General features: G+C 53.3%; 1 protein-coding gene across 1 annotated transcript; it reads right to left on the bottom strand.

The window, feature by feature from the left end:
* Positions 1-9,291: 9,291 nt before the first annotated feature.
* PRSS22 (serine protease 22) lies at positions 9,292-13,239 on the bottom strand. The gene is made up of 6 exons (XM_059039135.2): positions 13,158-13,239; positions 12,485-12,511; positions 11,909-12,080; positions 11,388-11,665; positions 10,159-10,316; positions 9,292-9,552 (listed from the first exon to the last, which is right to left on the bottom strand). Exons 1-6 carry the CDS (start codon positions 13,237-13,239, stop codon positions 9,292-9,294), a joined length of 978 nt encoding a protein of 325 aa, XP_058895118.1.
* Between the last annotated feature and the right edge of the window lie 11,903 nt (positions 13,240-25,142).

Below are 25,142 nucleotides of genomic sequence, written 5' to 3'. Positions count from 1 at the left end.
CCTTCACTCTTGCTGAAGACGCCATCCTGTTTAGTAAAGCGCAGCTGTTCCAAAGCACACGATCAATCAATCAATGAAGACCTAGGAGGGAACAGACGCAGGTGCTGCCTCTGCAGCTAAGGAGCCCGTGGCCGCCCTCCATCCATCCCACTCACCCGATGAAGCAGCAACGCCCAGGGCGCCCAGCTGAGGTGGGTGAAGGAGCCCCCACCTACGTGCCCCTTGAGGCCATCCTGAGCTCACCTGCTGCAGCCACAGTCCTTCCTGGGCCCCTTGGTCTCCCACAATCTTCCCAGCATCCCTGGAGAGGCCCCACCCCGGGAGAAACCGGAAGGTGGGGATGGGGCCCAGCCTCAGCCATCACATGTGTCCCCTCCTCTCAGTTTCTACTCCAGCACCTCCTACGCACACCCCACTGGCCCTGGACCCTTGGCTGGGACGTCCAGGGCTGGGCCAACCTGGAGGCAGCACATCCCCGAGGGCCCCTAGGAAAGACAGACCAGGGAGGCGGGGTCACCATTCTGGTCATAGTCACCCCCCTCTGTTAGACCAGGAGTGCAAGAACAGGGCAAATCCCCATTCTCCTTCTGGTCTGGGGGAGGCCACCCCAGATGGAAGGAGCTTCCGGGTCTTCTCCTTGATTCTTCCTCCTCCCACCTCCCCAGGAGGCTCGCTGGCCCCCCAGGGCCAGGCCTCTGCCCCTTGGCCCTGTCCCGACCATCCAGAAAGCTCCCCAGAGGATGACAGAAGCAAGAGACCCAGGCCCCATAGGAGAGCAGAGGGGCCAGTGGGGGGCAGGGCAGTGGTCAGCAGACACAGCAGCAGAAGCAGGTGGAGGCCCAGCCAGTGCATGACTCTCCACCTGCAGACACTGTTTGATGGTCAGCATCCTTGGGTGGCACCCGAGGGATGGTTGGTGGGTCCCTCACCCCTGGCAGTCACCCGGAGCCCTGGCTGGGCAGGACCTGGCCCACTCCTCACTGGCAGTCCTCTTGGACTCCTGTCCTGCCCCTTCTACGGAGACAGCTGAGTGGAGGCCGGGGACCACAGGGCCCATCTGAGGCCAGTCCCTCCTAGGATCCAGGGTCGGTGGAGCTGGTCAGGCCTCCCCAGACTGAGATGTGAAAGCCACGTCATCCTGCAGGCAGCCTGTCACCCCCTGTGTCCAGGAGACCTGGGGTCCCCACTCACTGCTAAAGGATGGCCACCTGGTCTCCCTGTCCCACCCAAGGCACGCGAGGTCTCCCTGTGGACCGGCCACCTCCTGACTCCCTTCTTCCCAGAGAAAACTGCAGCTCATGGAGAGTAGAAATCTCTGAGTTCATGGTTAATCCACAACAAAGCCTTCACTTTTTATTTGTGGCGTAGGACAAGGCAAGTTGAATTTAGTGAGTTTGATATTATTAGAATTTCTCTGATGATTAGGGACAGTTCCCGCTGGGTCAGTTAGCAGAAATTAAACCCAAGGACCCCAAAGGCAAATCTCCTGAGTGATGTGCGTCAATGGCAGTATCTAAGGGTTGGAGCTCAGCAGGTGGCTGAGGCTAGATGCTCCTTTGAACATAGCCACCTGGGTGCTCTGCTTGTGGGAAGGGTGACTGGTCTCTGAGTGCAACCTGTAAGACCTGCAAACTTAGACCTCACGTGCAAACACCAGGGCGGGCTGACAGTGAGCTTGCACATAGTGTAAGCAGTGTGAGGGGGAGGGCAGTGTGAGTCAAACTGCAGGCAGGAGGTGTGTTCATTGGCATCCCCACTTGACCTTGACCCAAGCAGTGGAACCGAATTGAAGGAATAACACGACTTTCCAGTTCTCATAGGACTCCTCCCTACAGACCGAGTCAACCTGTAGGATTCTTGGATAATTTCTGGGCAGAATGGGGTGGCCTCAAGAGAGAACAGACTTCTGCTAAGGAGAGAACTCAGTGCTTCAGTGAATAATTAGAAAAACAAAAGAGATGTGTCCACATTGTCCACCAAACTGATGACATAGACCATACTCATTACCATTACCATTAACTCAAGAAACATTTACTAACATTTGCTATTTTTCCAGGACCCTTTTCTGGACACTGACCATATCATGGTGGATAAGGTAAAGGTCTCACCCTTCATAAGCTCAGAATATTTCCTGGGAAAGATAACCAAGTAAATAGACAGTAAATAAGAGAACATGACAAATGCAGGGACAGAGGCTTAACTTCTGGTTATGTGTGTTAGGGAGGGGATGATAAACAAGGAACAAATGAAATAAATTGTATATATTAAATAGTAATAAATGTGCTGGAAAAAGAGAAAGCAAGCAAAGGAGCAAGAGTGGAGGGAAGGAACACTGTAAACAAGATGATGACATGGTGACATCTGAGTAGAGATTTGTAGGAAGTGAGGGAGTGGCCATGCAGTCCTGCAGGGGAAGAGGAAATCGTAGGTACAGAGGCCCTGAGGCAGGAGAATGCCTGCTGTGTTCCCAAACACTGCTGGGAAGCCAGAGAGGCTGGAGCCCCACAAACGAGGAGAGAGATGAGAAGATGACATCATTTACTCTGAGTAGGGTTTGGAATAGAATGACAGGATCTGACTTAGGTTTTAAGAGAACCAGCCTGGCTGCTGTTCTGAGAACAGCCTGGTGGGAGCAACAGACGAAGCAGTGGGACCAGTTAGGAGGCCATGACAGAAATCTGGGATAAAGAGGAAAGTCGCTTGGGATGGTGTGGGAAGAAGTGGCCAGATCTGGACGTATTTTGGAGATAGGATAGAACTCACAGGATGTGCTGATGGCTTGAATTTAGAGAATGAGAGGAAGAGAGGTGTAAGGAAGATGCCACAGTTTTGTGTTATTGTTATTTTTAAAATCAGTTTTATGGAGGTATAGTTTACACAGAGTAAATTTCACCATTTTTAATAAATTATAGTCCTATGAGTTTTGATAAATGCATCCAGTCATGTAACCATCACTAAAATCAAGATATAAAACCAGTTCCATCACTATTAAAAAATCCCCTATGCCCCTTTGGGGGCAATCCTTTCCCCACCCCAGCCCCTAGCAACCACCCGTCTGCTCTATAGATTTGCCTTTTCAACAGTGTCATATAAATGGAATCATGGTGTGGAGGCTTTGGAGTTCAGTTTTCTGCCCTCGGCTTCATGTGCTTAAGGTTCACCATGTTGCAGGTCTTCCCTGGTGGCGCAGTGGTTAAGAATCTGCCTGCCAGTGCAGGGGACATGGGTTCGATCCCTGGTCTGGGAAGATCCTACATGCTGCAGAGCAACTAAGCCTGTGTGCCACAACTACTGAAGCTCACTCGCCTAGAGCCCATGCATCGTAGCAAGAGAAGCCACCGCAATGAGAAGCCCACACACCGCAATGAAGAGTAGCCCCTGCTCGCCACTAGAGAAAGCCTGTGCGTAGCAACAAAGACCCAATGCAGACAACAATAAAAGAGGGATTTCCCTGGTGATGCAGTGGTTAAGAATCTGCCTGCCAATGCAGGGGACATGGGTTGGATCCCTGGTCCGGGAAGATCCCAAATGCCGCAGAGCAACTAAGCCCTTGTGCCACAACTACTGAGCCTGGCTCTAGAGCTTGAGAGCCACAACTACTGAGCCCGCATGCCACAACTACTGAAGCCTGCACACCTAGAGTCCATGCTCTGCAACAAGAGAAGCCACCACAATGAGAAGCCCATGCACCACAACAAAGAGTAGCCCCCACTCGCCACAACTAGAGAAAGCCTGTGCGCAGCAACGAAGACCCAACCCAGCCAAAAATAAATAAATAAATAACTTAAAAATAAATAAATAGGGCTTCCCAGGTGGCGCAGTGGTTGAGAGTCCGCCTGCCGATGCAGGGGACACGGGTTCGTGCCCCAGTCTGGAAAGATCCCACATGCTGCAGAGTGGCTAGGCCTGTGAGCCATGGCCGCTGAGCCTCCGCGTCCGGAGCCTGTGCTCCGCAATGGGAGAGGCCACAACAGTGAGAGGCCCACGCACCGCAAAATAAATAAATAAATAAATTTATAAAGATTAAAAAAAAGATTCACCATGTTGTGTATAGTTTGTTCATTTTTGTTGCTGAGTAGAATTCTACTGAATGGATGGACCACAGTTTGTTTATCCATTCACCAGCTGAAGAAACATTTGGGTTGTTTCCAATTTTTGCCAATTCTGAATAAAGCTCATATAAATATCTGCATACAGATTTTGTAAGAATATGTTCTCTTCTCTCTTGAATCAATCTTAGGAGTAGGATTGCTGCATGGATGTTTAACATTACATGAAACAGTCAGCATGTTTTCCACAGGGACAGTACCAGTTTGCACTCCCACCAGCAACACGTGAGCGTTCCAGGAGCTCTGCATCCTCGCCAACACTTGGTGTTGTCAGTACTCCAAGATTCGCAAACTGAGCAGTTGGAAGGAAGAACTGCTGCTTTGTGCTGAGATGGAAATTCTGCCAATGGAGCAAGTTTGAGAGGGAATACTGAGATTCATTTGGGGTCACCTTGATGATGAGATGTCTATATGATATTTACAAGGGGATGTTGATTAGTTGAGTGGACACACAGGGAGAGAACTCTGGAGTCACTTCTATGGATGGTGTATAGAGCTATGACTCCAGATGCTATCACCCATGGATACAAGTAGGTGAAGGAGGAGAGAAGCCCCAGCTCTGATGTTGGGACATCAATCACATAGAGGTTGGGAAAATGAGGAAGAACCAACAAAATAGACTATGTTCTGTGAAAGTGATTGTTCCCCCCTCAGTAAGAATTGAGACAACTGTGTCCCTGAAAACTGGTATTTGTCCGGGTTTGCCTGTGTGTGATTGTTTAGTAGCTGCCAACAGGAAATCAGACCCACAGGCCCATTGGGTCAAGGTCAAGTGGTGATGCAGATGAAGCCCCCACAGTCTGACACACATCACCTTCTCCCATGCCCTGGTTACGCTCTTACTCACTAGCTGCCTGCCAGTCTACCTGATGTCATCATGTGAGGTCTAAGGTTGCAGACCTTGAAGGTCTTACTCACAGGCCCAGTCATCTTTCCCATGAGCAACTTTGTGATACTATGAGCACAACAACCTGGGTACAGGTAGCAAAGTTTGGCTTGGAGCTGGGAAATCCATTGTCTCCACCTTCACATAGAATCTCACACTCCCCAGGCAGTCTGGGGAGCTTGGGGAGATGGTGCCCTTGGTGAGGAGACTGGTGAGCTCATTAGGGCACTATCGATGGGTCATGGTGAGACTCCTTCAGGTGCCTCCCTGGGCAGCAGCACTGACTGGGAGACTTCAAGCAGGAAAGGAGAGAAAGAAAATACTTGCTCTTGAGTAAGCATGATATGAAAACATGAAACTAATTGGGACACCCTCTGAAGGTCCAAAGCTCTTGTGGACAGGTATGAGCTCAAAGCCTTCATAATTTGGATAATTTAAGTATGATTTGATTGTACTGACGAAATCTGACATACTGTTTCCATGATAACAAACAGTGTTTTTGGTAAAAAAAAAAAAAAAGAAAAAGAAAAAAAGTTTTCTGTCAATATTCTGGGGGCTTTCCTGGTGGCGCAGTGGTTAAGAATTTGCCTGCCAATGCAGCAGACACGGCTTTGAGCCCTGGTCCGGGAAGATCCCACATGCCGCGGAGCAACTAAGCCTGTGCGCCACAACTACTGAGCCTGCGCTCTAGAGCCTGAGAGCCACAAGTGCTGAGCCCACGTGCCACAATTACTGACGCTCACACACCTAGAACCCATGCTCCGCAACAAGAGAAGCCACCACGATGAGAATCCTGCGCACCACAACGAAGAGTAGCCCCCACTTGCTGCAACTAGAGAAAGCCCACGTGCAGCAACAGACCCAATGCAGCCAAAAATAAATAAATAAATTTTAAAAATAAATAATTAATTTAAAAAACAATTCTTCAGAATAGTTTTAGATAGACAGAAGGTCTGAAACAGGTATATCAGTTACAAAGGCATTTAGCTGCAGTAAAAGAAGATCTGACCAACAGTGGCTTAAAAGCACACAAGAAGGATGGAGGTGGCTGTCTAGGATGGAGGCAACTTCTCAACCATGTCCTCACACCCGCAGCTTCTGAATCTTTGTTCACTGTCAATTTAGGTGTTATTCAACTCATAGCCTCATGGTGATAAGATGGCTGCTAAGGGTTAGGCATTACCTCTGTATCCAAGACTAGAAGGCAGACGGTGGGAAAGGATAATGCCAACTGAACATGTTCCTGTTATCAGGAACAAAACAAAGTCTTCCAAAGAAACTACCCATCAGACTTCTGTTTCCACTGGGACCTTGTGGGAGACTGTGGAAAGGAGCATTTAGTTTTTCCAGTCTCTAAGGTGGAAGAAGGAAGGGAGGGGTGTTGGAATGGGGTTATTGGCTTAACCAGCCAAAGGAGTCAGCCACCAAGGGAGCTCATGGGGTTAGATGTGATTTACACACTTGTTCTGGATGCAGAGTAGAGACGAATTAGCAGGTCCCTGGCGTGGGAGTGAAAGTCTTCTAAAGAATTAAAGATCTGAGGAAGGAGCATGTGGAGGAGCAGTAGCCAGACCTCGCAGCCTATGACTAAGGCACTTCCATAGTAAGGACATGGGTCACTGTGGCCAGATGGTGGCACCCCTGCCCTGGGGGAGGTAAGGAGGACTCTCCCTGGGACTGCTCCATGTGAGGGGTTAAAGGTGAGTGGAAGCACCTGCCGGGAGCCCATGTTGGCTTGCCGGCCCCGCCCGCTGGCACTTCCCCTTAGCCTGACAGGCCCAAGGGGCTCCGTGTGCGGCCCCCAGAGGCAGGAGGTGTCGGTGGAGCCGAAGCAGTGATGGCCCCCACCCCCGCCCATTTTGGGCTTGCTCCTGGCCTGGTTCCAACCAAGGGACAAACAGGCTCTCTGCGATGCTGGTGTGGACCCCACCAGGGCTGGAATGACCACATTTCCACCTCCTGGACCCCCCACCCGACTTGGGAGGGAGTCACTGGAAATCTTGTCACACTTTGGAGCCGGGGCGGCCTCCCCACCCCATAGTCCAGCCCGTCTGTCAGGCTTCTTGGGGCTGTGGGAAGGTGCCTCTGGCTCTGGGTCTCCCTGGAGGGTGATGGCCAGCTCAGAGAAAACCCACTCTCACCTGAGGGTCCCACATTTACGGGGTGACTTCTCAGCCCCAGCAGATGTTTCTTTTGTTTTCTTTAATTTTATTTATTTATTTATTTATATTTTTTGGGCTGCGTTGGGTCTTCGTTGCTGCATGTGGGCTTTCTCTAGTTGCAGAGAGCAGGAGGTATTCTTTGTTGCAGTGCGTGGGCTTCTCATAGTGATGGCTTCTCTTGTTGCAGAGCATGGGCTCTAAGTGCACAGGCTTCAGTAGTTGTGGCATGTGGGCTCAATAGTTGTGGCTCACAGGCTCTAGAGCACAGGCTCAGTAGTTGTGGCACACGGGCTTAGCTGCTCCACAGCATGTGGGATCTTCCTGGACCAGGGCTCGAACCTGTGTCTGATGCATTGGCAGGCGGATTCTTAACCACTGTGCCACCAGGAAAGTCCCCCCAGCAGATGTTTCTAGGTGTGGCCTCTCAGGGGCTTCTGTCAGGATGCCATTGGAGGCAGAGGCAGAGGGCAGTGAGAGACAGGGTGTGGGGGACGCTGAGCCACAGAGGCCAGTGGCCAGAGATGGAGACAGAGAAGGAGTGAGGGAACAGGGATAGGACGTGGGGGAGCGAGGAACAGAGGAACAGCCTGGAGGGCAGAGGGGGAAATGGAAGCAGGAAGAAGGGCAGTGAATGAGGCACTGGTGGAGGGGTATGGGGGGAAGGGAAGACTGAGTCTAGAGAGGAGGGTAAGTGGACAAGGGAAGCAGAGTGACAGGTAAAGAGGGACCAGGTCACAAAGGGGAGGAGCCTCACCTGGGCCACCTGCTCACCCCCATCTGGTTCCCAGGCCAGCGGGAGGCCGGGTTAGCCTTTGTTTGTTAATAAGACCAACCCCACAGCACTTATTAACATGGGGGTAATCAAAACAATATGAACAAAGTTTTAGAACGGTGCTCACAGTAAAGGATACCAACCAACCAAACCACACCTGTGCTGCCTTCTCAAGCTCACCGCACTGACTGTTTCTAGTTGGAGACCCTGAGGCAGCCACTCAGTTCTGTCCTCTGCACAGCTGGACCTACTTTGTCTTCCTGACTGTTAGAAAAAATCTCTCTCGCAATACTCATCAAACCAACCACACAGCCCTGCCTGCACATTCGCTTGTTTCTGGGAAGCCCAGGTGGGGGTGATGGGGTACAGTGTCCTGGGCCCTGGGAGGAGGGGCAGGGCTGGTCCAGGAGGCCAGAGGCCTGGCTGCAGGAAGGTGGGCGTTGGGAAAGGGGAGGATTAGCTCCGTCCCAGGCAGACCCCATGGTGGCCTAGGACTCAGCTCTCAGCCCCACCCCATGGGGGCAGGTGAGGTGACTCAAGCCCCCACAGAGACCTGCTGTCTCATTGTTTTGCTCCTTCGTTTCGGGGGTAGGATTCACAGAATCGGCAGTGAGTCACTGGCTGATTCAGCTCCTGGGGAGTCCTGGCTGCCTTAGCCCAAATCTGAGACACCCGGCTCTAAGATGAGGGAGGATCGGGGACACCCCACTCTCGTGTGTGTGTGTGTGTGTGTGTGTGTGTGTGTGTGTGTGTGTGTGTGTGTGTGTGTGTGTGTGTGGCGGGGGGGGTGTGTTCTCCTAGCCAGCCCTGTTTCGGAAATTCAACAGGCAGGTTGGGGACCTGCCTGGCCCTGCAGCCCCCAACACCCACCTTTCATGTGGGAGAGCTGGGCCTCCCAGGTTGCTGGGCCTCCTGTCTCCTCTCCATTTGGTCTCCCTGGTGGCAAGGGGTTACAAAAGGACAGTGCAAAGGTCAGAAGTCAGGATGTTGAATCCTAGGTGGGCAGGACACCTGGGTCCCTGGCCAGACCACTATCCAAACTCCTGCCAGCCCCCTTTTTAACCCCGACTGGACCCTGCTTCCCAATGTTCCCACACCCGAGGGAAAAAATAGGAACTGGGGAATAAATAATTTATTGAAATTGGAGGAATAAATAAGACGTGTGGGCGGAGTTACAAATAACTGTAAAAATCATTAACATGTATGTACACAAAGGCGCTCCGGCCTCGGGGGTGGGGCCTGAGCCCAGGGGCGGGGCGGGGCCTCCCCGTGGAGGAGATCCGGCGCCGGCACTCGGATGCTCCCCCAGAGGTAGACCGCTTATTTACAACGAAGGAAACAGCACGTGGTCTCCCCAGATCCCTAAACCCCGCGGCCCCGGGCGGCCCTGCGAGCTCGCCACGCCCCCAGAGCCCGTCCCCGGCGCCCTGTGGGCCCGCTACCCTGCGAGTGCCCGCGGAGTCGCACCCCTTGCACGATCCTCTGTACCCAGGAGCGGTGGGCGGCCAGGCTGATGTAGACGCCGGGCCGGTTGCGCTCCGCACAGCCCTCGCCCCAGCTGATGACGCCCGCCAGCAGCCAGGTGTGCTCGACCTGGCACATCAGGGGGCCTCCGGAGTCGCCCTGCGGAGAGGAGGGAAGGTTAGGGACCCACGTGGGGCAAGCGGTGAGCAGAGCCCAGGACCCGCGCCGCAGCGGGTGGCAGTTCCCTTCGCGGGGGACCATTTCTCCGACCTGGGGGCCGCGGCACCCTAACCAACGCCACCAGGACCGGGAGGGCGGGGAAGGACACACTTCCCAAGCTCACTTCCTGTAAGAAGCACTTTGTGCTAGACCTTCTCCCTCACAGCCCTGGAGGCAGGGAGGATTGTGACTTGCTTCACAGTTGAGGAAACCGAGGCTCAGAAAGAGGAAAACTGACCCAGCCCAGGTCTGGACCATTGCACCGTCCCGCCGTGCTCCGCCACAGTGGTGGAGCTGGAGCTGGCTCTGGGGGCCAGGACCGTGGCACCCCTTCAGGAGGATGCCAGCTCCCTGAGAGTGGGGTCAGGTACACCGGAGGTGCTCAAAATGTTTGATGTATGAACGGCTGAGCCAGGCTGGGGCCGGGTTCTGTAGGCATCTATCTAGGGGGACTACCAGGTCACAGCCGATTCTGGGAGGAGGCCCAGGAGGAGAGGGGTGATGGAGCTCAGGGGGGCAGGGCTGGGAAGGAGGTGGTGTGCTCACCAGACAGGCGTCCCGCTCCCCCTCCAGGTAGCCGGCGCATAGCATGTCCTCCGTAATGGCGCCCTGCCCGGCTCCCCGCCAGTACAGGCGGCTGCAGACTGCTGAGTCGATGATGGGAACCTTTAGCTTCTGGAGGGTCTGAGGGTGGGGCAGGGGCACTGGGAGCAGGGAGGAGAGAGTCAGGCTTGGGAGACTCTCCTGGTGGCCTCCTCAATTCCCTCCTCAATTCCCTCAGCAGCATTTCTCAAAGGTTAAATGGATCAACTCTGTCAGGCTCTCCCACAATGCCTGCAGAAAGCCCAAATTCCAGGACTCCACTCTGGACCTACTGAATCCCAAATGAACGTGCAGCCTGAAACTCTGAATCTTTAACGAGATCTCTGATGCCAATGAGATGGTTCAAACCAATGGTCCAGGCTTGTCCCGTCTCAGGCACTACTTTATCCAGCACCTGTACTGCTACAGACTAATGGCCACTCAGTGTTGAATGTTATTGGGACTTGAAGGACCCCCCCCACCCCATCCCCTAGGGGGATTGACCCTAGGGTTGGTCTGTAGACCTTCCCCAGTTCATAAATCCACCTTTCACAGGAGCCCCTAAGAATGACCATGGGGAGGCTGGCTGAAACTTCAGAGTCAGTGGGGTCCCCAGATGCCCAAACTGGCATCATTTCTCTTAATTCTTCTGGAATCTGGTTAAAGTTCCATATATATATGTCACTGCTTCTCTGCCTCTTACTTTATCCAATCTAATTTGTGTTTCTAGATGAGGTTTTCCAAACCTCCAGACTTGGTTTGCCAATTATATTTTACCATTTATAGAGACTGCATTTCTGGGAATTTTGCCTGCAATTGTATCATGATGCCACCAGGGGGGGGCGTTTATTCCAGATTTGGAATCTTAGGGCTGTTTTCATATTCACCTGGTTCAGCTTGGTCCCATAGACACCTCCTCTCAGCTCTTCCTGTATCACTTAATATCTTGGTTGATCTGACATCTTTGCCTCAGAACACAGCGAAAGGTACCTTTTAACTAGAAATGATCTAGAACTATCCACCTAGGCTTCTGTGTCATCACATCCCTGGGTCACAGCCTGTCTTTTCTTCTATCTGTGTCATGCTCTGCCTCTGGCCTCTATCCTTTGCTGCCCGTGGCACCTGTATCTCCCAGTGTCCACTGCCTTCTGTCCCCACCTACCCCCACCCCCCTTGTGGGAAAGAAGCCACACCTCCATCGTGAATACTCCCCCAGCCAGCAATCCAGCAGTTGGTGTCCAGAAGGAAATGGATGGAGGAATCAGGCAGGCAGATGGGCAGGATGCGTTCAGAGAACTGGATCGCGTGCTCCAGGCGCACCAAGGCGATGTCAGCATGGGCGCCTTCCTTCCAGGAGTACGCAGGGTGGGACTGCACCCAGGCAATACCCACCTCCTGGGACCTCGGGCCGGGGTTCCCCAGCTGCCAGGCCCCCAGCAGCACAGAGAACAGGGCTGGTTTGTTCAGATGGCTGGAAGGGAGAGGGAGGGAGTGGCATCAGCCAGGAACCACTAGGTGGTCAGGAAGGGTCTGGGAAGGGTTTCTGGGGGAATGGCAGGCATATGAAGGCCCCTGGTGAGCAAAAGAGGCTTCTGGGGAGAAGCAGGGACTCTCCCGAGGGACCCAAGACTGGAGTGAGGCCTGGAAGCCGGGGCCATGTGGGCAGCCCGGGGTCTGGGGAATCGAGTGGAGGGGACCGGCTGAGCGTATGTACCCCTTGAAGCAGTGGGCGGCCGTGAGCACCCAATGGTTGGTGAGCAGGGAGCCTGCACAGTAGTGGGTGCCATTCTTCTGGATGCTCACAAGCCAGGGCCACTCAGCATCGGTGCTGTCCTCACCACCCACGATTCGGTTCAGGTGTTGGGGCTTTCCACAGGCTGGGGGGCCTGGCGGAGGAGGGGCCAGTGTGTCAAACCCTCAGGCACAATCCTCATCCCTTCCAGCCCCCCTTCCCTGCCTTCAGCACTTAGGCCTGTGCTCCAGTCTCCTCCCACCCTGGCTCCGTCCTTTGCTGCCTCTTCCCCGGCCCTTCCACCCTCTGCCCTCCCCTCTGGGTCAGCACTTGGTCCTCTAGCCCTTTTACCTTCTCGGGCCACTCACCGCCTTCTGGACCTCTCTCCACATCCCGACTCTCTGGGCTTTGTTTCCTGCCTGCCCTTCCTCTCCAGCTCAAACCCCCTCTTGCCCCACTGCCCGCTTCTGACCTGTCCCCCACAGACAGACACACAGACACTACCATGCCCTTCAGGCTTCCTCCCTCCCCACTTCCCTGAGGGCAGCTCTGACTTACCAGCTGTCTTGGCAGCAGCTAGGGTGACTGAGGGCAAGAGAAAGAAAGGGTCAGGTCAGTGGAGGGGAGCCCTGGTGCCCAGCGATCCTTCCCGGTCGCTCAGTCCCTGGGGCCCTCCAGGCCACCCCAGGTGGGGCATTTCCTGGAGCCTGGGCAGGACGGACAGAAACCTCAGGCCCTCGCTGTGAGCTGCAGCCTTGGCCTCCCTGCAACTTCCTGTCCAGCCTGTGCCCGGGCTCCAGCCAGCCAGCCTGGGGGTGAGGGGTCAGCTCCTGAGGTGTCTCACTAAGGTGAAAGTGAGAACCCCCCTCCCAGGCCGGAGGTCTGGATGCTGCTGCCCCAGCAGTGGACCATGCAGACCCAAGAGGCAGGAACGGGACGTGAAGAGGGTAAATAACAAGCAGAGCTGAGCACACTGAGCACTGACTGCGCTAAGCCCTGTCCTGGGCCCTGTAGTGCAGTGTTTCATGTACTCCTCACAGCTGTGGAGGAACCTGAGGCTCAGAGCAGGCAAATAATGATAGAGAGGGAGAGGGAGAGAGGGAGAGAGGGAGGTGGGGGGAACAAAGCAACAGATGAGAGGGAGGGGAGGGATTCAGGCAGGACAAGAGGGTGGGTGGCTGGGTGGACAATGGGGAAGGGGTGGAGGGGGCAGCAGGCCCTCAGGACTCACCTGGAGCAGCCAGAAGCAGCAGGGAGGTTACAATCCTGAGGTAGTGCCTCCCCAGAGCAGGGAGAGTCTCAGGAACCACCATGGCCACTGCCGACAGGAGAGCTTGGGTTCCCTGCAGGCCACCCCAGGTTTTATCCTGTGAGGCAGAATGCTGTCGGACCAGTCCCCCGAGTGAGTGTCTCAGTCCCGCCACCCCGGGCTGTCAGTCACAGGGAGGGGGTGGGGCTTCGAGGAGGAAATAAGCCGTTAAAGTGGGGGGGGGGGCTGGGGGGGGAGAGCTCTAGCTGGGGCCCCTAGCTGGGGCCCCTACCTCGGGCCTGGATCCTCACTGAGGTCTCAGGATCTGGGCTCTGGAGGGGCAGGCGAGGGAACCTGGGCCCTCAGGTCTAGGCTGGGCCTTGACCTTGACTCGGGGGGCAGGGCAGAGAAAGGCCCTTAAGCTTGAAGCGGGGGTGGGCCGGGTGGGGAAGGAAGGCACTCAGACCCTGGGGCCTGGATCCATGGTGGCGGGAGCCATTGGGGAGGCCCTGGGGCCTTGGGTGGGTGACAGCGGGCAAGGGGCTGCCCAGAGGCTCCGTAACGGCTCCTGTGACTCAGCGGAAGACCTGACTCAGCCCTGGGCTCGGGGATCCCGTTAACCCACTTGCCAGAAAGAGTGAATCAGACCCCCAGTGGTCACCTGTCCCGGGGACACGTTCCTGTGGGGCCTGTCACTCCACACCTGCGGATTCATCTCTCACCTGGACTCCCAGGAACCCCCAGCGGGGCAGCCAGTTGTCCAGGTGGCTGTGACTGATGCGGCTGCCTGGGGAGGGCTGGGATGCTGAGTCCCCACACCCCACCCCAGCCCCTGTGCTCCCAGGACCATCCACCAGACTCCTCCTTGGGGTCAAACGGCTGCTGGGTGATGCTTGAGCGGGGAGCCCAGGTGGGGGTGTGGGACACGAAATGCTCCCCCAAGGAATCTGCCCGAGTGATCTTGTAACCCTCACCCTGCAGTCAGGTCTTCCATGACTCAGCACCCCACACTCTAGACACCTGCGCCCTGAGCAGGAGGAGTCAGGCTTCTTCCAAGAGAGACTGTGTATCTTTGTCCTTCAGTCATTTGATCAACAAACCTTGTGATGGCCCTCGATATGCCTGGGGAGGGGCATGGACATAACAGCAGTTACGCATGCTTAGTGAGCCAGGCACCACCTCATTCAGTCTGCAAAGTCCCTTATTATTATTCCCATTCTGCAGATGAGCAAACTGAGGCCGCTTAGGGAGGTTAGTGACTTACCCAAGGTCCCCCAGCTGGTGAGGGGAGGAGCCCAGATGTGAACCCCAATTCTAGAGAAGGGGTAACTGGACTCTTGAAGCCCTGAGGGAGCCCAGTTCAGTAGACAGATGGTGACCTGCCCCCCGGGGTCAGAAGTGCTCGGTGGGTGGGAGCCCAGAGGAGGCACCTGATGCCGGCGGGGGGGCGGTGGCAGCCAGTGAGGGCTGCCCAGAAAGGAGGACCTTGAAAGGGAGGCTGAAGGAAACTTTGGAGTTAACCTTACAGAGGCTGGGGATGGGGACCAGCTGGGGGAGAAGCCCGAGGTCAGAGAGAGGGAGTGAAGGCCTGGTGGGTGGCTCGGGGGATTGGGAGGGGCTGCCACCACAGCCCCTGTCCTTTGTGGGCAGACCGCCTACCACAGCTTCTCCTAAGCCCCACAGCTTAGCCAACACACGTTCTGTCCCCAGAGCCTGCCGAGGGGTGGACTCCCCTCCTGCTCTCCACCTCCTCAGGCTGTTAGGGCTTCCAAGAGTCTGTGAGACTCACCTGGAGATCATCGGTACCAAAAAGGATCATCGGTGTGTTTTACTGGCCCCTGCTTGTGTTGGAGGGGAAGGAGGCAACTCAGGATTAAACCGCAGGCCAGAGGTGCCCTCCTGCTGCGTGGAGGCCCCTGCCCCACTCCACCCAAAGACAAGGCAAGGGTGGGGCGCAGGAGCCTGAAGAGCCCCTAGCTGACACATTCACCTCTGTCCCAGCACTGGGGGTGGGGAGACTGCAGGGAAACAGAGTGGCTAAGGTGAGGGGAAGCTCCAGTGGGGCCCCAGCAGCAGTCGAGCAGAAATGCCAACAGGGTGGGGGAAGGGGGCTCCCCACCACTGCCCTCCCCCACCTGCTCTCTGTCCTGGGTCCACCTCTGTACCCCGTGACTGGCCTTGCCCCTCATGCTCCCCCAACCCACTCCCTTCCTGAATCTAAGACGGTTGGCCTCCCCAGCTTACCCCACAAGCACTTGTTGGGCACCTGCTGTATGCCAGGTCCTGTGCTGGGCACCGGGACACGATAATGAAGAAGACACATGTCCTATCCTTAGACAGCACACATCTCCCCAGGGGTGGGAGGCAGTGAGCAAGTAATGACCGCAAGGGGTCATGGGGGGATGGGCACAGAGGCCTGGGACTGTGGTAGGAGTGTCAAGGAAGGGGGGGCTGTAGGCATGGACCCTGGAGGGCCCTCCTGACGGTGGGTGCTGTGTGCTGCGACTCTCAGAGGGGAGGGATGGTGAGGAGGTTTCCCATGGATCCTCAGGATCTAGGTTGGTACCTGGTGCACACTGGGTCTTGATGGATGTTTGTTGAATGAATAAACAAGTGAGGAAGAAGTGAGTCTGGAGAATTCCACTGGGGACCGACTGCTCCAGCCTCCTGCCTCTCTAGTTCCTCTCTGTTCCAGCTCTTCGTGCCATTCATGCCACCTGGATCACTTCCCAGGTGATCGAAGGGGCAGGCATGTGCCCCAAGATGTTGCTGTCCTCGAGATGGGGTGGCCAGGAAGATAGCCCCAAGGGGAAGGGCCCGGGAAGAACCAGGGGAAGTCCAGAAAAGCCAGTGAAGACTTCCTGGCACAAGTCCTGGAAAAGGGCCCCACAGACCGGCTCCCCAGTTCCCAAGGAGTGGAGACCTTGGTGTGATTCAACATTCATTCAAACAGAATATTCATTGTGCCCACAGTATGCCAGACCTATGCCAGGCATCGTGGCTGGGCATCTCTTTGCCAGGGCAGGAGATGGATGGGCTGCCCACCCTGCCACCCACTCTCCGTGTCCCTGCCAGGCCGTCTCAGGACCACTGATGATTTTGCAGGGAGGTGGGGGTGACAGATAGGGCCGCAGAGGCCTCAGAGGGCAAAGCAGCTGGAGCTAGCAATGCTCAATCCAGAGAAGTGACTCACTGCACCCCTTCTCTCAGCATATCAGATGTGGGCACCGGAGTCTGGCAGATATCTGATCGGGGTATCCTTTCATTATCCAACCAAATCTACTGAGCACCTACTGCGATACAGCTGTGAACAAACCAAAGACAATCCTGCCCTCACGGCAGAGACACCAGGGGAAACAGAATAAACAACATAAATAAGTAAATCATTCAGTTTAATAAATAATAAAGTCTATGGGGAAAACCAAAGCCAGAAGGGACTCTGGGGCGGCGGTGGCGATGGGAGGGGGAACAGGAGGTGGGGTGTGGGGTTTTGGGGTTTGTAATCTTAAATAAGGAGCCCAAGAAAGAAGTGCAAACCTTCAGCTGAGACTTGCAGGAGAGGGGCAGAGGTGGGTATGGTCCATTCCAGCCGCAGGAAGAGCAAACTCAAAGGCTCAAAGGCTCGGTGGGTGGAATGGAGGATTCCAGTGGCAAAGGAGACCATTATGTACTGTTCAGCATGAAAAGGAATGAAGCACTGACACACGCTACAACATGGATGGACCTTGAGGATATTATGCTGAGTGAAATAAGCCAGACACAAAAGGACAAATACTGTATGATTCCACCTATATGAGGTCCCTAGAGCAGTTAAATTCATAGCAACAGAAAGTAGAGGGTGGGTGCCAGAGACTGGGGGAGGGGGGATCGGAGTTAGTGTTTAATGGGTAAGGAGTTTGCTCAAGAAGATGAAAGTTTTGGAGACAGATGGTAGTGATGGTTGCACAACACTGTGAATGTATAATGCCATCAGACTGTATACTTAAAAATGGCTAAAATGATAAGTCTTATGTATATTTCACTACAATTAAAAAATGGAAAAAGAAATCTGAATATCCACTGTTTCATGAACCTCAGAAGCTGTGGCAACACTGGGCTCTGCTGGGCTGAGAGGCCTGATTCCAGTCCAGCCCCACTCACCCACCTGCACTCTGCGGTTTGGGCCAGCCAGGACACCCCGTCTTTGGGTATCTCCTGTGCTCAGAGGGTAGGGCTTGGGACAGAACAGATGCTCCATCCCTGCCAGGTGACTCAAGTAAGCTCCCAGAGCAAGTAGAGCACTCTGAAGGAGCCAGGGACATAGCAGCTGCTTCTTTCAACCTGGCCTCAGTTTATGCATCTGTGCAGAGGCCTGTCAGCCCCGCTATGTCTGTCTTGACTGCTCAGGCAAAGGGCTGGCGGCCACGCCAGGCTGAGCGCCGACTGAGCAACAGCCAGGCTGTGCTGTCTGCAGGCAAGTTTTTCCAGGTTCCTAATGGTTTTGAGGAACCTGGCCTGGCTGGTCTCCGGGACACTGCTCACCAGCTGGCATTTCATCACTTTCCTGAGGGGATGTCCTTCCATCTAACCACTCCTGAACTGTCCTGGGAGCTCGGCTGTCACTCGGGGCTCCCTGCCTCTTGGAGACTGGGGTGAAGAACGCTCTTAGTCATGGAGGAAAGGAGACCTTTCCAGTGACATTTGGAAAGGTCTTCCCATCCCAAGAGCCCGGGTCCACCTCAGAGCCTCGCCATGGCTCCTATGGCCCCAGGCCTCACATTTCCTCTACCTCTGCCCAGGCTCCTCAAGGCCCTCTCGGTTCTGCTTACCCCAGTCCCAGCCCCAGAGTTCTGTTTCTTCTCCCTTCCACGAGAAACCCAGCTTCATCGGTGCACACCGAATCCTTTCCCCATCTTCAGGCTCTCAGACCCTGGGCTGTGTAGTCCAGGCACTCCCCACCTGCACCCCCACCCTAAATTCTGTGAAATAAAATTATTTTCTCCATTTTATAACAGCATTGCCTGTCCTCTTGACATTTCCTCAAAATGGAAGTTGAGCATCCCCCTCCTTGCCCAGCCTTCCTTTCTGTAGTCTTAGGGGTCCCTCCTCCCCAGTCCCTTCCTCAACCCCATACTTTCTAAACACAGAGCCCCTCCCTGACCCATACCACTGTCTGACTCTTTGAATGCTGGACATCCAGGGTCCAGGTGTTCATGGTGTGACTCCATGTATCTTCACTCTTGTTAATGTCTTCCTGGAATATAGAGCATTGTTAATTCTCATGGTCCACTAAGACTTGCAGCACTTTTTAAAAAACTGCACTTATACCTGTTCCTCTATTCCTTAGTGGTCCATCTCTTTCTCGATGGCAGGTCTCCATGTCAGGTTCCTCCAGAGTTTTCCTTCCATGGCTTAGAGCATTCTCCTAGGTTTTGTTCATAACCTATTCCTTCTTCGGAAAAGTTGGCTGTACATCAGAATTCTTAGAGCACGTTTTCCCCATTGACTCCTGTTGTTCTGGAAAAATATCTCACCAGCCTGGCTGGGAATCACCAGGGAGGAAGGTGGCCAGTCATCCTACAGAAATGTCATTGGAAAGGTCTCCTTTCCTCCATGACTAAGAGCGTTCTTCACCAGTCAAGCACACTGCTCTTCCTCCTACCCAGGACCAACTAGAATGACTTTCACTGCAACACTGAGAAATCAGTCTGGAAGGACTGCAATTCCTCTGCACCAGGAAACAGAGAGGGGAGCTCCATGCTGGGTAGGGCTGAGCCCGGACGAAGTCTGATGGGAGAGTTGAGCTGGGAAGGGCAGAGGGAGAGGGCATGCCGGGCAAACTGCCTTGCTGGGTGCCCATCGCCGGCCTGGGCCACTTCTAGCACTCTTGGTGACTCATCAATGACTCGCAGACCTAGGAGTTGTGAGGTCAGAGATCGTGGCCAAGGGCTCATGGAGAGGAAGTGACTGTACAGAATTAACTTCGGCTAGGGGTAGGTGGAGAATGAGAGGCCCCCAGTTCCATAGGTGAGCTGGACACAGAGCTGGAGTCTGCAGGTCTGCCTGTGGGGTACCTACTGAGCCATGAGCTGGGCAGCCATGTGATGCTGGCCAGAGAGAAGGTGTGGAGAAACCAGCTCCAGCATCCCCTGCAGGGTGGAGAGCCACCTGCCTCCAGCCACGTTCCTCCTCCCCCATCAATCCTCCAGGGAAATAAGTGACTGTGCTAATTACTGCTAATGAATGGCTTCTGGGTAAGTCAGAGTGTGGACATTTCTCTTGCCAGGAGGACAGACAGCTCTGGCGGGGGTCAGTCAGCAGCTGGGATTGGGATACCCCTGTTCTAGGGGCCCAGGGAGAGAGACACCCCCCAGTTGCAGTCCATAGCTGTGCCTCCAATACACAGGCTGGGTACTGGGGATCTGGATTCCCACCAGGCATCTTTAACTAGGAATCTAGAGGTTCCCTCGAATTCAGACACTTCCCAGGCACCTAGTCTCAGAAAACGGCACCACCGTTCACCCAGTTGCTCAAGCCACAGGCCTGCGAGGCATCCTTGAGTCAGCCTTTTCCTCCCCACCCATAAGCAATTGTAAAGGAAAAACTCCTTTTCTGTACACATAGAATACTTTTGACACCAGGTGTGTGGGTTTTTCCACCACAAGCAATTCTCTAATTCTCTGTGGACACCAACTGTGTGTCCTACGATTTAACTCAATCCTGACACTCAATGGAGTTTGTGCAGACCCCACAGGTTAAAGGCTCAGTCCCACAAGACTCCCCCATCTCAGATGCCAATCACAAGTGGTGGGTCCTCAGGTCACCTGCACTTGCCTGACATGGCTACAAATCGGGAGTTCCCAGGAACCCCCTCCTCAGGTTCGATAATTTACTATAACGACTCAACAGAACTCAGGGAAACACTTATTTACATTTACCAGTTTATTATACAATAAAGGACACAGATGGACAGCCAGGTGAAGAGGCGCATGGGGCAAAGTCCAGAAGGGTCCCAACTGCAGGAGCTTCTATCCCCATGGATCTGGGGTGTGCCACCTGCCTTGCATGTGGATGTGTTCCCCAACCTGGATGTCTTCCAATCCCTGTACTTTAGGGATTTTTATGGAGGCTTGTCACGTGGGCACAATCCATTATTAACTCCATCTCCAGCCCCTCCCCGCTCCCCAGAAGATGGGAGATGGGGCTTAAAGTTTCAAGCTTCTAATCATGGCTTGGTCTTTCTGGTGACCTGTCCCGAACCAGGAGCCAAAGAGGCCATCAAGAATTATCTCATTAGAACGAAAGATACTCCAATCACCCAGGAATACCAAGGGCTTCAGGAACGGGGGTGAGGGGGGCAGAGACCAATACATATATATATTTGCCGTATAAGTGTCTGACATTAAGATTTTGGTTGCTGGGGCATCCGTTTCAAGACATCCATCTCGAATGAACACATCGCCAGCTGTGTGACACAGCTACTAGCTGACAACCAGATAAGGAGCCAGGCAGCCCTGCACATGAAGGATTAGAAAGGTTTAGAAAGCCCTGGGTGACCTAGATAACTGACCACTGGAGTGACCCCACTTTTCCCTTCCTGAGCCCAAATTCCCACTCTTAGGTTTTATTTATTTATTTATTGGCCTTGCTGAGAGGCTTGCGGGATCTCAGTTTCCCGACCAGGGATTGAACCTGGGCCACGGTAGTGAAAGTGCTGAATCCTAACCACTAGACCACAAGGAACTCCCCCAGCTCTCAGCTTTTAAATTCGGCCATGCATTAGAATTCAAATTCGACAAAGAGTGAAGCCAGGAAACCCCAGCCTCCTCACCCTTGGGCCCTAATAAAGGCAGAGCCCCCTGTCCGCGTCCCCATCCCCCCCCTACCCTTGACCTCGCTGTGTGGCCCTAGGGTGTGCGGTGTGCCCTCCAGGACCTGTAAGTAATAAATCTGGTTTCTTTGCAAAGTTTCCTGAGGGTTGTTGCTAAGGTGTGTCTTGCAATCATAATAAGAACCACAAGGGCCAGTCCAGCCACAACATGTCTGTGAAGGCCTTGCCGTGTCTTGGGGCCGGGAGAGGGGCTCAGGTACCCCTTGCCACCAGCGTTACTACTGATAGGCTGAGCCCGACAGCAATGCTTCTTACTTCCCACCAATCCATCGGCATGTCCTGGTGTCTCCAACCCAGAACAAGCGAGCGGGAGAGCCCAGGCCTTCTCCTCCACCCCACAACCCCGGCCCAGGCCCGCCAGCCCCCCTCCTGGTGGGTCCTGGGTCCCCTCCAGGCTCTTCTCCCGCAGCAACCAGAGATGTTTAACAAAACACCAACTAGATCACGGCATCTCCCCGTTAAAAACCCTAGCAGTGTTCACTGGACTTAGGAGATCTCAAATCCTCGCGTCTCCTCCCTGCAGGTGCTGCAGCGTCCACCCGTGCTGACCTCTTCCCCTTCCTGTCCTCACTCCTGGCTCACGCCCAGCCCCACTGGGCCTCTATTTCTTCTTCGCCCTTTGCACGTGCTGCTCCATCTAACCGGAAGGTCTTGACCGCACCTTCAGAGAAGGCACCTTCTCTTTGGCCTTAGTTTAAGTGACACCCTGTTATTCGATTTTTTTAAAATTAACTAATTAATAAACTTGGCTGTGCCGGGTCTTAGTTGTGACACGCAAGATCTTCGTTGCCACGTGCGGGATCTTTAGTTGTGGCATGGAAACTCTTAGTTGCGGCGTGTGAGATCTAGTTCCCAGACCAGGGATAGAACCCAGGCCCCCTGCATTGGGAGCATGGAGTCTTAGCCACTGGACCACCAGGGAAGTCCCTCTGTTATTCTTTTACACAGCCCTGTTGGGAAAAGTGTGGAAGACTTGAAATGGGCAAATGAGATGCCTGGATAGCCTTCTAAGGCAAGCTGGAGCCTCCAGGGATCATCTGATCCCATAGGGGAGTGCATCTTTGTTTGTCTCTGATGAGGCTATTTGACAGCTCTGTGGAGACAGAAGTTAATTGGCAGAAAACTGATAGTAATGCCAATAATTCCTGCTCCTAGAAAGCAAGTCACATCCCACCAATGTTACTGATTATTACCCTGTGAGGATGGACAGCATTGCTGGTTGGCATTCTCGTCATCCTATGGAAGGGATGATTCCAAACGTTACATTCCTTGCTTTAGGCTACTGAGAAGTCTTGCATCCATTATTAGCAAACTGATTTCAGCATTCCTGATTTCCCATGTATATGTCTCTTCTTCAGATTCTCTTTTAAACCAGTTTTAACATCTTGATGGTTTTCTCCTTCATTAATGAGTTAAAATCTTTGATACATGCCACTTTTATATTTATTTGAAAGTCATGCTTTTACCATTTTTGAAAATTACACTTTTAACAGCTCACTGTTATACCCACAGTGCTTGGCACGTAACAGCTCCCACTTTTGCTGAGTCAGTTGATTACTTAATTAAATGAAACAGTACACAACTTTTTTCCTAACTGATAAAACAGGCTATGGATTCTATTTTTACCCTTTTATATTATTGGAATCATGCTACTACATTATTTTAATCTGTTTTCTAAATGTAATATATTTTGGTATCTTCCCATGCCAGTAAACTATTTTCATAACATGAAAATTAACACTGGGGGCTTCCCTGGTGGTGCAGTGGTTGAGAGTCCGTCTGCCGATGCACGGGACACGGGTTCGTGCCCCGGTCCGGGAGGATCCCTCATGCCGCGGAGCGGCTGGGCCCATGAGCCATGGCCGCTGAGCCTGCGCGTCCGGAGCCTGTGCTCCGCAACAGGAGAGGCCACAACAGTGAGAGGCCCACGTACCGAAAAAAAAAAAAAAAAAAAAATTAACACTGGACATTCATTCTTTATACAGAATGCTTCATTAAACAATCTTATTCAGAAATCTTTGAAAAACATCTCTGATTATTTCCACAAGTTATATTCCTAATAGAGATATTGCTAGGTCAAAGGTTATAAACTTATATACAGCTTTTAGCATGTATTATCAACTACTCTCTATTCTAAAATTGTATAGTGATTCATTTTCCTTTCCTTTCTTTACCATGGAAAGATGAAATGCAAATATTTTTCCCTCATATCCTGGCAGAGTTTCAAGATCCCATTTTTCTTGCCCTTGAGGAAAAGAGAACTAGTTTTCCAGGTGCTAATGACTTGGTCTCAAGATTTACCTTGCCCTCAGGTCTGCTGGGAAAGACAAGAGGAGACAGGAAATGCTTCACTGAGGAACAGAAAGGGGGAAGGAATCCCCCCAGTCTAAATAAAGGGAAGATCAGCAACGTTCCATGTGAGGGTGCAGCTCAAAGGCTCAGGAGCCTCAAGGAGCCCAGGCTTCACGGGAGACCCCAGCCATCAGGTGCCAGGGCCTGGGAGTGCCCAGAGAGGACCCACCTGATCAGAATTTACTCCTCACCCATGCCTGCCCTGCACTGGGCTGCACTGCCAACCTCCACTTGTGCCACACCTGCCACCTCCACGCTTCCCTAGCAAAGCAGATATCCAGCCAGGACGCTCTGAGGGGGCCCAAATGAATGTCACCTACAGGCTGTAAATAGCTACTTCCTCAAGCCCCTGACTGCCCCTTAATGCCGCTGATCCAGCCCTCCCCTAGACCCCCAAAGGGAGTAATTAAAGGGTTAATGTTGGGGACTTCCCTGGCGGTTCAGTGGTTAAGACTCTGTGCTTCCAGTGCAGGGGGTATGGGTTTGATCCCTGGTTGGGGAACTAAGATCCCACATGCCACTCAGCATGGCCAAAAAATGGAAAAAAAGGGGGGTTAATGCCTGTTGAGACAGGGGACCTCCAAGGGTCTCCAACCAGCCTTTTCTGATTGTTTCCTGCCTGTAAAGAACTGGTTGTTCAATATTTTTTTTGTTGCCCCTGCACCTGTCCGGGGGATGGGAAGGGCATCAGGGGGAGCAGTGCAGGAACTGACCTGAACAAGCCCCAGACCCCCTGAGCTGGGATAGTGGTTACTGTCATCTTCATTTCTCCTGCTTTCTCTCCCAACCTGATTAATCCTCTGAGTCCGACCCAACTTTGCTTCCCATGGGACCAGTCTCTCTCTCACAGCTGTCCTAGACTCATAGTTCACAGGGCAGCCCACACTGCTAAGGGCTGACACTGCTCCAGAATCATCTGCACCTCAGTTGCAACTTCTGGCACTCAACACATGAACTCACTTCAGCCTCCTTATCCTGCCCAAAACACCGTCTTCCCCACCATACGTAGGAGGAAATGAGCTCAGAGAGGGGAGGAGCTCACCCCAATTCACATGACTGGGAAGTAGGAAGGCCAGGAGTCAAACACCCCAGGGCCATTTTAAGACCTTGATAAGCCTGGAACATTTGTAAACTTGAAGCCTCCACCACATGGCATCAAACATGTGAACGTGCACCTCCCTTTACCGAGTAAATGCAATGACCCTGTTACTATATGCGTTCAGTCGCAGTTGGCAAGTGAACATAGTGATATGTTGGAGACATTTAATAAACATCTATTCGTTTCAATTTGGCAGTTCCCTTTTCGGATTTGAGAGTAAGAATTATTTTTCAAGACGCAGACAGTTTTGTAAGCCCCACCGTGCTGTAATACTGAAAGGCTCCAACAGGCTGAAACCTTGGTCTTCTCACGCATGCCCAGCTCCTCCCGCGACCCCCGCAGCATAATCCCCATTTCACGCACAAGAAAACCACATACAGGATTCCTCTGGGTGCAAATTGCAGAGGACTGTGACTCACACTGGCTGAGGCAAAATAACATGACTATTACTGTAAGTTTACTATTCCCGGAAACACCTGCCCGGGAGGACAAAAGGTGCAAATAACTTTACTCCTGGACTTCAGAAAAATCCATCAAAAATGGCACCACTTTTTAACAGGTAACATCAAACAACTGTTGAAGCTTCACGACTCTGAAACCCTCACCTCGTTGAGATGACAAATCCTAAACTACTGTGACCAACAAC

Source organism: Kogia breviceps, chromosome 14 (genome assembly GCF_026419965.1).
Source record: "Kogia breviceps isolate mKogBre1 chromosome 14, mKogBre1 haplotype 1, whole genome shotgun sequence".
Classification (NCBI taxonomy): Eukaryota; Metazoa; Chordata; class Mammalia; order Artiodactyla; family Physeteridae; genus Kogia; species Kogia breviceps.
This window is presented reverse-complemented; position numbering and strand designations above follow the sequence as displayed.

What these genes read in the sequence shown, in the direction of transcription:
- PRSS22 (XM_059039135.2), bottom strand. Translation starts at nt 13,239, where the DNA reads ATGGTGGTTCCTGAGACTCTCCCTGCTCTGGGGAGGCACTACCTCAGG. An exon ending in GCCGCCCACTGCTTCAAGGG is followed by an intron (nt 11,666 to 11,908) that starts GTACATACGCTC and finishes TCTCCCTTCCAG; the next exon opens with CCATCTGAACAAACCAGCCC. An exon ending in GGGAGCGGGACGCCTGTCTG is followed by an intron (nt 9,553 to 10,158) that starts GTGAGCACACCA and finishes TCCTCTCCGCAG; the next exon opens with GGCGACTCCGGAGGCCCCCT.